General features: G+C 34.4%; 1 protein-coding gene across 40 annotated transcripts in view; it reads left to right on the forward strand.

Annotated features, from left to right (window-relative positions):
• Positions 1-19,734, forward strand: part of LOC143240247 (uncharacterized) — a 55,523-nt gene that overhangs the window by 23,081 nt on the left and 12,708 nt on the right. For 6 of the 40 annotated variants that reach the window (XR_013021653.1, XR_013021661.1, XM_076482384.1 and 3 more), the window contains exon 2: positions 933-982. Coding sequence is in view for 6 of the 40 variants with exons in the window: in XM_076482384.1 (XP_076338499.1) it covers positions 933-982 (50 nt within the window). In the remaining 34 variants the exon portion in view is untranslated. The other 34 variants (XR_013021669.1, XR_013021663.1, XR_013021666.1 and 31 more) reach the window with 18 other exon arrangements.

Here is a 19,734-nt window from a genome sequence, read left to right on the forward strand (position 1 = left end):
TGTGTGTGTGTGTGTGTGTGTGTACATCTTACACACAAAAGTATTGTTTATTAGGAAAGTTACTGTTTTCAGTTCATTGTACTGTCACGTAAACCGAAGTAAGCTAACACTGGTGTAAACAGCTTAGAATGAGATACAGCCATGAGATAACTTCTGTATGCTAACCTTTGTACTTCTAGTACGATTAAATGTTGGTCTTAGCTCAGGGGCGGATCCAGATTAAGTTCTTGGGAGGCGGCTGCTTGTAGTAAATGGCAAACATATGTTAGAAAATAATAATAGCAAATACACTTTAATGAAGCTCCCCTTAATTATATAAGCCCCGTAGAGTTGCACACAGAAATTAATAGTAAAGCACAACCTTGTATAACACTAAGTTAGTACGTGTAAATCTGATGTTAGTACTAAATGTTGTTAGCTTAAAAACAAAAACAGTGGGTAGGCTAGCTGACCATAACTTAGAAGCAAAATAGGCCTTCTGCATTCAAATAAGAGAATGTCCAATAATTTTAGCAGCTGCTGAATAAATTAAATAACTGACATTACATTGGAACTGTTGTAATGTCCTACGTTGTCTTACAATGGTTATGTAAAGTTATTTATCGAGTTGAAAAAATATCTGCCATAACTTATTGCTTCTACTTGCCCGAGCTGAAACACTGGAAGTATTTGGATATCTACTATAGTTTTTGTCAAAAACATTTGTATTAACCCGATTGTCTTTATCCACAAATAATTAGGTCTAAAGCAGATATCGTCTTCCTATGTTTATTTTGTAATCGATATTTTTGAAAAGCTCAACTCGTAGTGAAGAGAATATTTAACTTAAGGTTGTAAGTTAGGGAACAACCAGAACCGGTTGATTTTTGAAATTACAAACATTAACATTTTGTTAGTTTATGAGTATAATATTTATTATTGCAATTTTTCAGAAACCAGCGAACCTTTTACAGGCTTCCATGACGAAATGCAAGAATCTCCGGTAAGGTATGTTCATCGTACTGTTTTACCTGCTGAAAGAACCATTTAAGTAATACTCTTGTTTGCTCATTGGCTCACTTCGAAAGTCCCGGATGAAACTTGGGAGTGGGCCGAGTACCACGCTGAGTTCCCATGGGTTACGCTTGTGAACACAGCTGGTGGTATCTCAGTGTAACCCCAAAATGGACATCACCCATTGGACAGTCATCTAGCTTATCAGCCTTTGGTTCACATAATAAGAAGTGGTTTAAATCTAGGTCCTATTATCAGTTTTATTAAGTTCTTTTCGTACATTTAAAGTTAGTGTTCTGTGAAAAAGAATCACGCGAGCTATATCATGTTTTCAGAGCGTTTACATTAAGGTACATTCTGTTCCATGGCACTACACGATGTCTTTTTAAATCATTAGTATATTAAGCGAAAAAATCATTCCTAGATATTGTTATTTTGGAGTTATATTACCTGGGTTTACCTAAACTTAGGCACCAGTAATTTAAATTAATTGACTACAAAATGTTCTTCTTACTCCATTACAATAAATAATAGTTTTTAATTGTACACAGTATTTATTTACATATGTTTACATCTGTTAATTACTTTTTTAATTTACAAACTGAATTTACCAGGTATAAGACTTATTGATTAAAAAAAATTCTGATCGCTGTCTCTCTTCTAATAGTTTTAACGACCTCCTATGGAATGGAAACGTCAGTGCTTTTTGTTTGCTCTGGGAATTATTTGTTTCATTTGGAGCTGAAAAACTACAGCGTACAGGGTTAAGAAAAGTCAGAATTTATGTTCCAAAATATTTAGTTTCGTAACCTTAGCGAATTATGAAAATGTACACATTTTATGGGTTTCGGCTTGATCTAAGTACATTCTTGGTACAAGTACGTGAAGTGTAAAGTGTTTATTTTTTCACACCAATGAACTTATCAGTGGAATACTGAAGCTAACAGTATAGTTTTTGAGTCGCTAATACTAGCATACTTAGGAATGGTTATAATACCGATTTGAAGGGATTCAACTTTGCATATTTCAGAATTTTTCGCACTTTCTCGGTAATTATATTTATTTTCATAATTATAAGCAGTTATAAGGAACTTACTAATTGCCTATAAACAGTCATCGTAAAAAAAAGTAACGTATAAATTAATTTTTTTCATGAATGGACGTAACATAGTGGTCAAAGTGTCGGACTGTCTATTCGTACGTGATGATTCATGGCTGGACGTAGCATAGTGGTCAAAGTGTCGGACTGTCTATTCGTACGTGATGATTCATGGCTGGACGTAGCATAGTGGTCAAAGTGTCGGACTGTCTATCCACACGTGATGATTCATGGACGTAACATAGTGGTCAAAGTGTCGGACTGTCTATCCATACGTGATGATGTTGCACCTCTTTTTACTTTTAATAAACACATTATTCGGTTAAAAAACTAGACAGAGCCATTATAATAGTGGATATTGCTGACTAGTTACCCTTTCTGTAGTTAGTAGCTCAATACTGGATATAACTTTGCGCAAACCCTTGGAATTTCTGACCTGACCCTAGCCCGCCATTCAGAGTGAAAACACCATAGTACTGAGATTATAACGGCATGTTAGGGGTTTGCATCCTGAACTTGTTTTTACGTTTTGAACACGTTTTGATGAAATTGTGCGTACATTTGAATTGTAAACTTTAATTGTAAACTTTGTATGTATTGCAATTATCAGAGAAATGTTCGTATGCACGTACGTTTTTCCCTCTAAACAATTGACTTTTTTTTAAAATCGTGGTTAGTGTATTAATCACAGAGAAAACCTTTTGTTTTAATTCATCAGTGACGATTACGACGTGAAAATTTTCAGTGCAATTTTTTCAGAAATGCATTAGTTTAAGGAGAACAAATCAAGAATGATTGTACTAGTTCTTCAGAAAGTGATTGGTTGACTTATTCCTATTTGAAAACTTAAATCAATAATGATGAACGCGTTGCTAAAAACTAAATCTGCAAAGTTGTTCCACTCACAAATTTATTTGAACAAAATGGAGACTCAGTCATCTTGGCGAGGAGGATGTTTATGTTAAAAGTACTTTTCTACTAAACTGACAGGCATCTGATCTCGGCTGCAAGTTCAGCTAAGTGCTGTTATACGTGCTGTGCGTTTTCAAACGCTAAACATGTGCAACAGGATGTAACGCAATTAAAACTATTTTAGTAAAACGATTACATACAGCTTAGAATAAAAGTGAGTTGCACAATCTTCATATTAATTCTACTCTAAAATATGTTTTATAATAAAGCTCTTGGCTTCATAAAGATTGTTTTCAAATCATTGTTAATATTTAGGAATACACTTTGTTAAAATATTGTTGGTATTCAAAAATGCGCTGTGTTTTATGTAATTGAAGAAGGTTAATCGCATTTTATAAGAATGATTTGCAAATGTTAACGAAAAAAAATGTTGCTGTACGTTCGAGTCTTGACGTTACAGCTTCGTGGCATCTAAGTTAGACTGGTGTCAGAAGGAAAATGGGGGAGATTGTGGCCACGTAGAGAAATTGTTGAACGTGGCCTTGGAAATCACCATTCAAGTTCATTGAATAGTTTACCATGATGTGTTGTCCAAGATTGTCTTTTTTACCATCTCCATCTTTGATGTAAAAAGTAGATTCCAAGGACAGTACTGAACACAATCACCTTTTTTTTTTTGAAGTGCGATTTTCAGTTTACCTAGTTTTTAAAACAGTGTAAATATTAAGATCTCTACGCTGAACCGTGCGAGTTTTCAAGTCTGTAGACGTAGTGTGTGATCTGCTGAGTCCATCGAGGGCAATCGAACCCCTAATTTTAGCGTTGTAAATTCGTATGCTTTCCGTTGCCCCAGCGGGGTACGCATGCGTAATGAATAATGCAAGTATCTATGTCTTTGTGATAAATATTTATTCAAATCTTATCAGTAAACAGTGTAAGTATTCATATCTGTATAGTGTTTAAGACAAAGTAAATAATATTCAGATCTGTTCTGTTAGTTTATAGCTTTTTACCGTAAGTGTACTTGATCGAAACGTCATACGTGTTCTGAAACTTATCTCAGTTACTGTAAAAACTGTAAATATATATACATAAACTCAAACGAAACTAATATTCAGGTCTGTTAAGTATTTAAATTATGTAGTTATCAGATGTATAGAATGAATAATGTAGTTATTTAATTCTCTGTAGCTAATATTGTGAGCATTCAGTTCTCTGTTGTGAAGAACGTAAGTGCTCTGGACTGTGGTGTGTTTGTATTTGTCCAGCTTATATTGAATTATATATAAAGAATATCAGTACTGTGATAAATTTTATAGTTGTGAGGCGAGGCTCAACTGATCTTTCATCTTGGTGTCATATGGTCTTCCTCATAGTTGTTGTTTTTTTATCAGTGGCACTGACATTTCCTTCTTTATAGCTGTGAGGTTTAGGTGAATTGTTTTTTATCGATACTACAATTATGTTTTAGTTGTTAGAATGAGTTAGACAATTTGTTCAGCATCACAGAAAATTTCAGCTTAATTGCTGTAAGTTTTAATTTGATATTTTTACTCTACTTCACAATTGTAAAGTATCGTTTTCATATAGCGTATGCCTTATTCTGTAACATTTAGCCTGTTCTTTCTCCTCAGTGGACACTGTTCGTACTTAACAACTTTAGGTTTAATTGTATATTTTTTTACATGCCACACTTTTATTATTATTATTATTATTATAAGTGTAAAGTAGTACGTGAAATGAATTAGATTTCTTTTTCATAATATTATACATTTCCAACTTTGTGATGTTAGACTATTTTTCATTAGTATTAGATATTTTTCAGTATATAAATATAAGATGTAATGCCTTCTCTTCAGTGTCTCTCATACATACACATCATATATAAAATATTTGAACAAATTTTTTCAGGCCTAGTATTAATTTTACTTCAATTTTTTAACCTGCCGCTATTTTCATTACAGCAAGAAAACAGTCACTAATGAGGCTGTAGAATGTGGTGATGTAACAACATGGCTGCTTTAGATACATTTTAAATCAGGAAATACGTCACACATTTAAGATTCTTTTATCTTTTGTTCCCTTTCTTTCTGCATGCTTGTTCTTAAGTCGTTCTTCGCTTCTTTATCTACGTTCCAGTAATGCGTTTGCATGCTTGCTTTTTAACTGTAAATGCATTCACTGGGATGCGAGATATAGATGTATTGCCATCATTTTACATCCTAACATTTGCATGAACCACATGAAATGATTCAGATCTGTTCTTCGTTTGATGGGAATGTATTCTATCTTTGCATGGACAAGCCAAATTAATTTGATTTTTCCTTTAATCTAATCTCAGTCTGTACTCTCAGTTTACCTTGAGTAAAGTGTTTTTTACTTCTGTCCAGTTGGCGTTGATTTATTTTCATGAAGTATGTATAATATTTAGGCATGACGCATATATCTTAAAGGAAATAAATGCTTTATTTCTTGCAACCTTGAATAGGTTATAATTGTGTTGATTTTTATATTTTTCCCCAACACAACAATTCTGTTCAAGAGACTTTATTTTTCGCCTTTCTGAATAAGAGGTTTTAAATCTAGTAATAGGTTTATCTTGATATTAATTACCATAAACATGTTTAAATGATGTTTAGAACAATTTTTTCATTGATAACATAGCTGCAGAAGAAGACAAGTAGAAATAAGATTAAACAAATATCTTGTCCTCACTTTGGTACCACATTTAATTTACTTCGTTAATGTCAACATTGTATTTATTTACTTATACTCTAAATTAAAACAGTAGTCTGTGTTACATTTGAAGTTCAGAGACATGATATTTGATATTTTAATGGCCAAAATTTTTAGAACGTTCTGAATTGAGAAGAAAAAAGTACTCCAAAGACTCAGCTGATGAAATTTTACAAAATAAGCATGTTTTGCATGTGATAACTAAAACACGTCTATGTGGTGCATTAATCGTTGTAAAAGATTTAAATTCTCTCACAAAAAAAAGGGGAAATCTGGTAGTTTCAAGTGAGAAAGTTATCAATGGACAAAAAAAAGCCAAATATTCTTATATTGAAACAAGTTCCTATATAGAAGATTAGTTTTTATAATATCAGAAAATACTTGCATTGTAAATATAATTGTTTAAAAATATTTATTTGATCTGCACAAGTAAAAGATTAATACATTCTGAGATTCTCCGATTACCATTTTGTACAGAACAGTAAAATACACCTGTACAGATACGTCGGGTACCTTCTTCATAACAAGAAACTCACTTGAAATAATTATGTATCCCAGAACGGCTGGCATGGTTAATCTGAAGATGGCCTAGGAAGGTCGAAACGTTGTTATCTGCTTTATTAGCAAAAGCGTTAATATCCATACCAGCCATTCTGAGATACGTCAAATACGTTTGTACAACCACTTAAAACTTTGTGTATATATTTTAAATATCAGAGTTAAAATACTTCATATACTCTTTTTATGAATATTTTCAGTATCATTTTATGAAAAATTAAGATACCTTTGGAATACCTTTTCAAATACCCTTTTATCTACATGTAAATGACGTATAAATATTGCACCAAATACTCTTTTGTAGATATTAACGGTACCGTCCCTAGGGATACAGCAGAACTACGACGCTACAAATCAAGTTTCGGTACCCGTGTTAGACAGAACACAGGTGACCCGTTGTGCAGCTTTATGCTTAATTGCAAATAGATATTAACAATATCCTTTATAAAAAAAACAACAACAAAGATACCTTTGTACAACTTGTAACATTATTGAGCAATCAGTGCGAAAGCTGTTGTCTTCTGTGAAGCTGCTAAAAAAAAGTCACGATTACAGTATATGTTCACCAAATCAATTATTTTGAAAAAGGAAAAGAACAATTATATGCACTTAAATATGTTTAATAAAAAGCGAAGATTAACAAGAACTAACTTTTAAATTTCATGCAAAGCTACATGAGGGCTATCTGCGCTAGCCATCTCAAATTTAGCAGTGTAAGTAGTCTTACACTGGGAAGGCAGCTAATCATCACCACTCACCGTCAACTGTTGGGCTACTCTTTTACCAACGAATAGTAGGATTGACCGTCACATTATAACGCTCTCACGGCTGAAAGGGTGAACTTTTAAATACCTCTTCAACATTTCAGTTTATGAATAGTAATTCATTACGTCTGTGAGTTCTTACATAAATGGTTAAGTTAGTAAGAATTAACGAGTTTACGTGAAAAACAACAAAAATATTTTTGAAACACAATTTCAAAATATTCCATATATGGAAATTTAATTTTTAAAATATTACTAACTTAATGTAATATGAAGTTATTTATGGTTTCGAAAAACTTCTGATGATATTGATTCATTATAATGTATTGAACATAATTATCCGTATGGTGTTTTTAAGAAGAATTATAGTGTTCTTAATTAAAGGAGTCTTGGGCTAATTTTACGTTTTGATGTTAAGCCTAGCCTGGTGGTTAAAATACTCAACTTTTAATTTGCTGATTGTGAATTCGAATACCGTCACATAATTGCTCTGTATTTTTCACTCGTTGGAGCATTATAATGTGACGGTCAATCCAACTGTTCAACAGTTGATAAAGAATAGCTCAAGAATTGGTGGTAGGTTGTCTATCACTTCAAAATTAGAGACAGCTGGCACACACAGTTCTTGTGTAGCGACTAAACAAAATACAAATGTTTTTAGACATGTGGGATGTAATGATTGATTGATCATTAAATTTGTTCTGTCTGTGAATGCCCGATCGAAATGAAAACGTATTACTTTTTGAAAAATTTGGAATCTGTAATGAGAAATAGTCTTACCATTAATAATGTGCGCAATACGTCAGCACATATTTTATCCACTTATTAATCAGTGCAAAAATATATAGTTAGTCAGGGGATGTAATCAGGGAAAGAGAGTCAGACAGCTACCCCACTTCAAAAAACAGTGTACTGGTTCACTATTTTCTGCTTTTTATAAATTAATAATTTGATTTTCATCTAAATTACATAAATTATTTTTCTAGAAGAAAAGTCTTTTTTTTTTTGGGGAGGGGAAGATACTAGCATACACAAAAGCGCTAATGCTGAATACGCCCCTGGTTACTCGAATGGATATTCTATTGTCTATTAGGTCAATATATTGTATTGTACTAAACGCAATTATGGTTTTGTCTGTTATAAAATAACAGTGCCAAGAATTGGCCCAAAGATTTGGATAAAATCACAATTTTTCTGTGTAAAATATTTGGAAACTCCAGCATTAATAAGTGGGATTAATTACAGTTTGGCCTTTTTTTTTTTTTTTTGCGGGGTTGTACGTTATTATGTATCCAACAAAGGTCAAATTTGGTCTAGTCGTTTAGTATTTCCCCATCGATAACATAGTTGCATAACACTAAATATCGAGATTCAATATCCACGGTGGGCAAAATACAGAAGGTCCATCGTGTAACATTGTGTAGTTATGAAATTGAAGGTTAAATCAAATTATCTGGTTTAACAGAAGTAGCCAATTAGGTTTGATAGTAGATGGTGCGATGACTTTCAAACTGCATTTCCTTTGTCCATCACTTCAGAATTAAGGACAACTAGAACGGAGAGCCCTCATGTAGTTTGGCGTGAATCCAACAAATAAATAGCAAGTGCAACGTTATAGACTAGTGTATAAATAATTTTAAAAAGTTTCAGAAACAAATGCGATCCGTAAGGAGCCCTTCGATAGCTCTAGGATTAAATGAGGGAAGTTAGAGAAGATACTGATTATTATTAGTAGTAAATCCAATAAAAATGTCACTGATGAATCTCAGTTACAGCAACATATTGGAATAATGCAATTCTACATGTTTACAATGGCTTCCTCGTACCAAATACAGTAACTGGTTTTTAATTAGATGTACACGAATGTGAAATAAACAACGCTTTTATTCGACAAAGCTTTATCGCCACGAAGTATTACAAAGCAAATGTTCTGCGAAATATGTCGGAGTTTTGCTGGTTTTATTTATGTATGTTTACTATAAAAGACGTACAGTATCCCATATTTCAAGATTTTTTTCATCCAGTTCTCTTAGCTTATAAAGGCAAACCAATATATTTCCTGATGGCTCAGTGGCAATTCTGAGGGATTATAATTCTTAAAATCAGGTTCTGATGTTCCCTCAAATAGCCCATTGTGTAGGTTGCATTCAACAACAAACTAATATATGAGTGTAATTGAAAACTAAGTACATTGTGATTATTTTCTACTATAAATGTGATGTTTTACTGTTCCTTAAACATTTATAGCTACAGGTTTTAGTAAACGTTCGTGATTTACATCAGCGTATGGTAATGTGTAACTAATAATCATGGTTTCTATCACTTAGTAGAATTCACATTCGTTCGGCTTTTTTATTCTGATTTCATACTAAAAAGATGGATTTACTTATATTTTTTTCAATTTGTTTTCAGCATAATTGTTCGGTGAATGACCATTTACATACATTGAAATCATAAAATGGAAATTCACGAGTGTTATGATAATATGATTCGGTTCATCAACATAATAAAGTACATCAGTTTTTTTATACCGTTTTTCATGTGTTCGGGTAAAATGTGAAATGCTCTCTTCAGTGTTATTATTGAACAAAGCTGAGATTATACTTTGTATTTTGGACGTTTTTTGTCGTGCAATTTATTATTCGAATTAAATACAGTCCTAAGCCAGCCCACGAAAAAAGAACAGTAGTACATCAGGGTTTGTTGAGCTAAATGGTTATCGTTTGGAAATTCGAAGTGAATTGGTATCGTGTGACATACTTTTGTACACATTTTCAATAAGGTTTGGAATGTCAAACGGGATGATCCCTTTATAGTCCTTTCTTTAAACAGGATTTCTCGTGCATTTCTTTCAAAAGCTGCTGATTGAAGTATCTCCTTATCAGTCTTTGTTTGCTTCGAATTTCGCGCAAAGCGACACGAGGGCTATCTGCACTAGCCGCCCATAATTTAGCAGTGTTAGACTAGTAAGAAAACAGCTAGTAATCACCATCCGCTGCCAACTCTACGTCTACTCTTTTACCAACGAATGGTGGGATTGGCCCTCACATTTTAACCTCCCACAGCTGAAAGGGCGAGCATGATTGTGGAGACGAGGATTCAAACCCACGACCCCTAGATTATGAGTCGAGCATCCTAACTACCTATAAAAATCTTTATAAATTAATTAAATATAAATAATTAATATTTATCAAGTAAACATGTTGTGCAAAGGTTTCATTTTTTTGTTTTTGATGAATCAGTAGGCAGATAGCTTGAATACATGTTATTTGACAACTTTAGTTGCGCAATATGGTAGCCATTGTTATTAAGTGTTTAGAATTTGGTTAGCGATTCCTTGACTCTCAAATGCGTTCCGCACTTTGAGACCTTGGGTACGCTTGGGTATAGTGACAGTGAAATACAAGTATTCGAACAATCAAAAAATGGTTCAAGAGCTGGAGGCGGGTGCTGTTGACTAGATGCCTTCCCTCTAGATTTTCAGTTAAAAATTAGGGACACTTGTGCGCAGGTAGACTGTGTAGCTTTGCGCAGTGTTCTGAAAACGAATATTTAATGTTGGGATCTGTTGGTACTTCTCTAAACAGAAGGAAAAAAATTCTTTTGAAATATACGCGTTTGCGAATTATAAAGAATGAGTGATGGGTTATTCAGGTGAACACAAAACCGATTTAAAAAAAATGAACCATTGAGGTTATAGTGATAAACAATAACCTACAGAGTTTGTCACTTTTGAACCCCTCAGAAACTTTATGGTAGGTTCAGGACACGAGCGTTGCAAGTTAAAATATAATGGTAGTAACATTTTTAAATCTTTTTTTAGCTGGAAATCCAATCCCCTTAGTTATAATGTAGTAATATTTTCTTCATAAGTGGCCTGGCGTGGCCAAGTGATTATGGTACTCGATTCGTAATCAGAGGGTCGTGGGTTCGAATTCCGTCACACCAAATACGCTAGTACTTTTAGTCATGTGACGGTCAATCTCACTATTCGTTGGCAAAAGAGTAGCCCAAGAGTTGGAGGTGGGTGGTGATGACTAACTGCCTTCCCTCTAGTCTTACACTGCTAAATTAGGGACGGCTAGTGCAGATTGCCATTTATTAGCTTTGCGCAAAATTAAAAACAAACAAACCAAATCTTTTATGATATAAAAAGTAGTTCTTAAATCTAAAATACTAGTTTTGTTTTTGAACAACACTTCCAATTGAACATAAATACGTATGATTATAATAACTTAAATGGAGCGAAGGATTGCCTAATGCTGGAATTTGAAGTCTAACATTAGAAACAGTTCATTGTAGTTTCTCTCACGTTACTGTGCTAAATCGTGTACGTCTTACTCAGAGTTTAATTTACCATCAAACGTGTGGCATTAGGTAAGAAATTTACATAGCACTATCAGAGAAAAAAAAGTTAAGGTACTGTTACTAAGTGGTTAATAAGTTTTATAATACCAGAGTTGCAATAATTCGTAAAAATAATATAATTATTGTAATATAATAGTATGTGAAACATGTGCATAAAAGTATCGTAGTAACACAGTGTGAAACAACGCGTAAAAATACTTTGGTAGCACTATTTGTACAACAACTTGAAAAAGTTAGTATAATATCACAGTGAACAACCACTTACCACACATAACAGTGTTACAATGAGCAGTCACTCGCCAGAAATAAATGTTAAGGTGAATAATTACTTGCAGTAAATAGGTATTATAAAACCACAGTGAGCGACAACCCGACAATAGTATTGTAGTACTACAGTCAGCAATAATGACATTAATGACTACAACTTAAATAGGTTCCATATCGGTTCTTACAATTATTCGTTAAATGGGGGATAAATAAGCCTCTTTTATTTATTTAAGTGTATAAATTAGATGTATCGACGTTTGCAACTAAGAATTGGTAAAGAGACCTGGGTATGCGGCTATTATTCTATGACTAAACTGAATTTTTTATTGGCTAAGTTTCAAGAATAGTTACAGTGCCAAACTTCGTAACATACCTAGATCACCTTACGTTCAAATTGTTCCCTGTACTAATATCATGTCTAAGAGAATGACACTTAGTTGAAGATTGCCTATAAAACAGCAGCAGGGTTGTGGCAGTGTGGTTAGCTGGTTGTAAAGAACCACACAACCACTTTCCGCACTCCCTCAATCCGCTGTTTCTCTCTGCCCTAAAGATAACATATTCTATCCGTAATTATCGAGGTTTGGAACACTATTATAGAAGAGGTACAAGAAAGAGATAGCCAGCCTCACAATATGAGATGACGTTTTCAAACAAAGCGATGGTAAGTGTTTATTTATGTAAAATTTGTAGAAAATATGAATTTAAATTATAGTTTTAAATAAAGCGATTTTTTTCTGTTTTTAACTAAACATCCAGATTAACAAATTGCCGGATATTAAGAGACACTTTTGAATTATGTGGTTTTTAACCCCTTTTTACACATTATAACGTAGAGTGTTTATACTTCCAGGAGATATTTTGAATAATCCGTGGAATTACTTTCGTTGGTTTCTCAATTAAACAGTTACTTCAGGTAACGTACCCAGTTATAACTTAACCAAAATTTTCTTCACAAGGATATTTGTGTGCGCGCGGTATAAACCTATTTAAATTAGAAACACTGAATGAAAACATTTATGATATTGTTACCAAGCGTTTCTCGTTATCTGTGAAAGTTTTTATCGTGGTAAAACTTTCATTATTTAAATTATATAAAACCTGTGTTTTCAACTAGTAAAAGGATAACAACGAACGTTCGCCTTCAAGGAATAATTTACATTTGCACAGGTAAAATTATATATACAGACACACAATCGTGTATTATAATTTATTTATAAGGATAATACCATAATATCTACTTATTGTTCTTTTTCTTCTTTACAGGAGAATTTAGTCGTATTATCACAGAATATACAACGATTGTTACAAGTAATTATCACGTTGCTGTGATATTCGATATTTGTAGATGATCGTAAGTAGATTACCATACGAAAATCCACAACTGTAAGTATTTAACATGTCTTATTTTTAATACATAATCCGACATTAAGAAGAAAGAGGTTATTTTGGTTGGTTGTTTTGTTAGCTCTGTAGTTGCAGGATAAAAATAGTGATTGATTATTCGGAATTAGGCACATAGTTACACAGTGGGCTATCTGTGCTCAGCCCAACACGAGTTTCGAAACACTGTTTATAGTGGTGTGACTCCGCAGATATGTCGCTGTGCCACCAGGGAAGTTATAAAATAATAACGAAAATAATGGTTCTGAGTTCTTCTCTGTGAAATAATACGTAAACCGGATTCAACACTTTACAAATTGAATCGAAATGTAGGTATTAAGCAATCGAAAACTGAATTATTTGCTCGGTATTCGTTGTTTATCTGATAATTAGTGCAACTCGATTAGCATTATGCGAGCCGCGTGCTGGAAACTCGGCGCCGAACATGCTTGACCTTTCAGTACTGAGAGCGTTGTAATGTGGCTGTCATTCCCGCTATTAGTATATAAATAGCAGCCCAAGTGTGGCAGTGATTGCTGCCGGTTGATTGCCTTTCCTGAGGCCGGCAGTTCGAAACTAATGGCTTTGCCATAAACACATAACAACAACAAAAAGAAAGTGTCCAGGTGGGTAAGGCACTTGACTTGCAATCTGAGGGTTATGGGTTCGAATTCCCGTCTCACCGCACACTGTCTCCCTTTCATTCGTGTGACGGTTTATTCTACTGTTCGTTGGTATAAAAGTAGTTCAACAATTGGCGGTGGTTGGATTAGCTGCCTTTCCTCTAGTTTTTCACTGCTAAATTAGGGACAGCTACCGTAGATGGCACTCGTGTAGCTTTGCGCAATATTCAAAACAACAAAAGTATTTTTAATGAAGGTAAAACTAGAAAAACCAGAAATTGTGTGAGAAAATCTTCTAGAATATCTTTGTTGTAGTTATGGGATGAGATAACTTTTGAGTCTTTCAGAAATCTTGAAGAAATGTAGAAACATGAAAATAAAAAAAGTATTTCTTTGAGAGCTTCGTAATGAGTTGTTCTTGGCACTTGCACGCCCCCTTCATTTTGATTAATTCAATGTATGAACTGGCCAGTGCCTAGTCAGTGTGGCCCGGCATGGCCAAGCGTGTTAAGGCGTGCGACTCGTAATCTGAGGGTCGCGGGTTCGCATCTCCGTCGCGCCAAACATGCTCGCCCTTTCAGCCGTGGGGACTTTATAATGTGACGGTCAATCCCACTATTCGTTGGTAAAAGAGTAGCCCAAGAGTTGGCCGTAGGTGGTGATGACTAGCTGCCTACCCTCTATAGAGTCTTACACTGCTAAATTAGGGACGGCTAGCACAGATAGCCCTCGAGTAGCTTTGTGCGAAATTCAAAAAACAAACAAACAAATCTATTCAGTGTATTTTTAGTTTTAGTTTGTTCCGTATTGTATAGTTTGTGGGTAATGAGCTTCAGGTAGGAATTAATATATTCAGAACAAGTAATTATTTAATATTTATTACATGAATTACATGTGAAACATCACATATTAATGTTCCTGTGAATAATTGATAATAATAATTAAACCTTTTATCTTTCTCCTGTGTTTTATATAACGTACATGTGTTGTTAATTTTAGCTACTTGTTTATCGTACGGACCCCCCCCCCCTCCTGTACCTCGAGTGTTTCCCAATGGCATTAGCGGCATGTCTGTGGATTTACAACGCAAGAAACCTGTTTCGATGCCCGTTGTGGGCAGTGCACAGATAGCCCATTATGTAGCTCTGTGCTTAATTTCAAGCCTTTATGGGTAATTTGTTCGAACTACTGTATTTATTAAAATAAAGGAAATTGTTCTAATCAGTAAATTGATTTGATGAAGTGAGATTAGTAACAGTTAAATAGGCCCGGCGTGGCCAGTGGGTTAAGGTGTTCGACTCGTCATCTGAGGGTCGCGGGTTCGAATCCCCGTAACACCAAACATGCTCGCCCTTTCAGCCGTGGGGGGTGTTATAGTGTGACGGTCAATCCCACTATTCCTGGGTAAAAGAGTAGCCCAAGATCTAGCGGTGGGTGGTGATGACTAGCTGCCTTCCCTCTAGTCTTACACTACTAAATTAGGGACGGCTAGCCAGATAGCCCTCGAGTAGCTTTGCGCGAAATTCAAAAACCAACCAAACAAACAGTTAAATAAACGGTAAAACTAAATCTTTGGTTAATATGGGGACATTAAAAATAAACGCTTTTCCAACAAACGGCCTTAATATAGTTAATAATTTTAAACTTAAACTCTTATCAACTCTTGACTTCGACAAATAATAATAGAAAATACTGCTGTAAAATGCACTATCTTTGATATCTGCCTCCAGTTGTAAACACAAACAGAGGTGTCGCTAAGCGCTGTCACAGGGTCCAGTACCCTGATTATACTTAGCAGTGCTTCCAATCTTCAGTTGATGCCTTAAAAAAGTAGAATATAAAACCATCATATGTCGCGGTCGACATTCGGTAGTGTTGTGCGCAACCTGGGAGATTCAAATACTATTAGGACTTCTTCTCCATTCTTTACGGTTTGGATGTTTACAGTCAAACGTATTTTAATATTAAGAAAAGAAATTAGAGCACAGATATTTTATATATCAATTCTTCTATCCTTTCTTTAGGGTCATGTCCGTGAATATCGTACCAAACAAAATTATGATCTATATCATACTGAAACTCCGAAAATTCCCGCGCCTATGGACCCGTGCCCCTAATATTTTAAGTATCCAGTTTTCACTTCTGTTTAGAAACGTCGCCGTCACACCAAACGTAACGTGATTGTTTGAAAACCGTTCGTGTACTTGAGGTGGAGAGAAATTGTATTGTGAATCTTCTTTCACCCATTTGTTATAAATTCTGAAATTTTGTAAAGTTATTTGCTATAGAAGAACTCTTGATATAACACCAGTGTGTTAATTTTACGGAACTAACATTTCTTAGGCGTGGAATTTAGTGTCCGTTTAAATTTGGTAGGAAAAATAATAGAAAATATGAAAATGCAGTGTTAAAGATTGGGTTGCTCGACTCGTCTTGTAACCTAGGTTTCATCGTGCCTGTTAACAAGAGGATTACTGGTTGCTACAAAAACTTTCAAGTCTTGAGTATATTAGAAGAGTGACAGACAGATTCTGCTGGAGCATTTAACCAGACGAGAGTTTCCGATGAATTGGTAGTTGGTGCTGTTTGACCATCTGTTGTCCCTGTAATCTGTCACTTCAAAATTGAGGCAGTTAATGGAGATAGCCCTCTAGTAGCTCTGCACGAAATTCAACAGACAAACGAAAATAATATATGGAATTATCTCAAGTCATTTATATCTGCATTTGTGGAGTCCTTAAAATCTTAGAAATAAGAGAGTTGGTGTTACGGAATGGCCAAATCAGTCATCACCTGATATCAGTCCTATTAAAAAATGTTATGGGCTGAGTTAAAATGATTAACGAAAGTTCGCAAACCAAACACGAAAGATGAACTTTTTGAAGTACTCGAAGGATGGTAGTCAATCACTCTGGAATATCTGCACAAATTCACTGAAAACATGCCATGTTGATGTGAAGCAATACTGAAATACAGAGGAGTGGTGATTAAATATTAACTTGAGAAACTTGTTTGATCATTTTGTAAGCTAATTGGAATAAGATCTAAGAAACTACAGCAGGTGCACAACACTTTGGGAGAAAATGTAACGAAAATCATGAAAAGTTCAGTATTTACGAAAGTCAGTGATAAAATTATGATTTGAGATCATATTTGAACAGATCTCATCGAATGCGTTTTAAAAACATATACAGTAATTATATATATATATATATCTGTTATCTAATAAAAGATATAACAAATTAACAGCATTTTCAGGGGTACTGGTACTTACCTATGTAAGGAACAGAGCACACTAAACTAAACTTACAAGTAAATGAAATAATTCTAGACTTTGCAAGTGCTTGTCCTTATTCCATATTCTCTCCTACTCCTCCTCTGTATCCTTGCTTCCTCCATCTTGTTGCTCATTTCCCGTCACTGGCTACCATCAAATTACGTGTGGTTTGAATTTTGCGCAAATCTACACGAGGGCTATCTGCGCTAGCCGTCCCTACTTTAACAGTGTAAGACTAAAGGGAAGGCAGCTAGTCATCACCACCCACCGCCAACTCTTGGGCTATTCTTGTACCAACAAATAGTGGGATTGACCGTCACATTATAACGTCCCCTCGGCTGAAAGGGCGAGCATATTTGGTATGACGGGGATTCGAACCCGCGACTTTCAGATTACGAGTCGAATACCTGAACTATCTGGCCATGACGGGTCATCAGATTACGTCACTGACCGCCATCAAATTTATTTTTGTTTATAGACTTACCATTTTCCAAAAAAAAAATGAATGAAATGTGAATGTGACCTAGAAATATGAACAGTTTCATCGAAACTCGAGGTCATGAGTTAGACTTTACAAATAGTTTTCTGTGTTTTCTAATAATCATTCCTCTCAGTAGACAATTAAAGCAAATAAGTCTTAATGTCTGAAAACGTAACACAAATCCAGACGGCGTATCAAGTACCAGAAATATTTAGTTTGTACCAAAATTATATGGATATATACTTCTGTCGCAATACTGACTAAATTCTTAGAAGTTATTAAATTTGACAGTCACGAAATCAAAACGTTCATTACGGTAGAACGTGAATTCAAATATCACGAAATAAACAAGCCTATGTCTAATTTATTCTATATCACATATTTGAAGTATCAATCTTTCACGTATAGATAAGCTTTTAAATAATAGTTTAACCTATACCTAGCATAACAAATTAACTATTATACGGGAGTTTAATAAATTAATATTAAAATAAGTCTCGTTCTTGTACTGTTTCTTTTACATTTTCATCGTTAAAGGGAAATGAAGATAAGAAAATTATGAAAACCCACTTTTGCGGGTATTTTTTGTGCAAGATGTGTGGCAAATATTAATCTTAATTACTGTGCATCAGACACTTATTTTTCAATCGTAGCTGTAAATGAAAAGAAACATTTTTTATAACAATAATTAAAGTTACAAACATTTTTAACAATAATCATACCAGCCGTTAGAATTAGCTAGGTTTTTCAATAGATTTGTTATATTTTCCACTGGTTACTAACGCCCTTATATCGGTTGCTAGATTAAAAAATAAAGTTCTCGAAATGTAGAGACGAATTTATTACATTGGCAATATAGTGCATCTATGTATATTTCTGTACGATTTAACTATGTTTGTCAGTAAATGTCGCGTTCGTTTGAAAATAAATCGAAACGTAGGCTTTTTGTAGTTGTACATTCCAGTAAACTAATTCAATTTAGTTTATTGTAACTAAGAGGTAAGTAAAGAAATACTAGAGCATTTCCTCCTAACGTTAACTTTTGCTTGGCTAACTGTGATTCTTAATTTGTCCTTATTATTGTTATTTACTGTCATGTTAAACTCGAACAGAAGATTTGGATTAAAAATGAATTCTAAAGTACTGTAAGATAAAAATGTGTAATTTTACTGCATAGTAATAAATAAAAATACTGACATGAGCCTAAAATATCTTCTGTTTCGAGCCATCTTGTGAACTTTTTGCGAAATAACTCCAATTAGCCATCTAGTGGTAAAGAAAAAAAGTACAGTATTAACATGCACCGTTTAAAAAGTTGCAACTATGACATCTTGTACATAAACGACATTGCTAATTAAAACTAGAAAATTTCTTGTCCTACTTCCCACTAAATTCATAATGCTCAAGAAATAACTAGAATTGAAATATTTAATAAAAAGGTTATAGTATCCCCCAGTTGGGCAGAGGTAAGTATAGGTTTATAACGCTAATATCCAGGGTTCGATTCCCCGCGGTGAGGATAGCAGATAGCCCAATGTGGTTTTTTTCATGAAATAAGAAAAGATTGACTAGTGAGTATTAGGTTCGCAGGTTAAGGACTGTTCAAGTCTACATGACGGCTAGTGTCTAACTTGCATTCGGAATGGTCATTGTGCAGCTGGTCCGTAAGATGACAACTGTGACTCATCCACGGCGTAAACCCATATAGGTGGTTGATGGAATGACCACTATCTAATTGTCTGCAAGATCATTGCCGTGGGACTAGTGTGCGAATGTTGACTGAGAATGATTATTACTGAATGAAGACTCATGATATGGTCACTACGTGACTGATTGACCACCATGGAGGTTGTTCAAATACTGATTGTGTGCTAGTTCGCAATATTCTTCTACACAAAGTGGCATCAGTCTAATTTATCCAAGTGATTTAAAGTTGCGTGAGAAGTTAATACGAGAAAAATGGCCACAGTTTAGAGCAGTGAAGTCATTAAGGGTCTCCAGTAACTCTACGAACTTTCCTTTCTAGTCCAACTGTAGCTGCGCCAAGTCATAGGTCACCGAGCTTGCTCAGAGGCCAGAATTTGGATTGCAACCACCAAAGCTATGAACCACTGGTGTAAAGAATTGTGACTGTGGTTGTTCATAGATGATAAGATGAGGACTAACTTGAAGAATTTCTGCATGATTGTGTTGAAATAGATATTTTGTGTGTGTGTGTGTGTGTATTACAATTTGCCTATATTATTGGAAGTAATAAAAATATAGTTTTATAT

This window comes from Tachypleus tridentatus, chromosome 13 (genome assembly GCF_004210375.1).
Source record: "Tachypleus tridentatus isolate NWPU-2018 chromosome 13, ASM421037v1, whole genome shotgun sequence".
Lineage (NCBI taxonomy): Eukaryota > Metazoa > Arthropoda > Merostomata > Xiphosura > Limulidae > Tachypleus > Tachypleus tridentatus.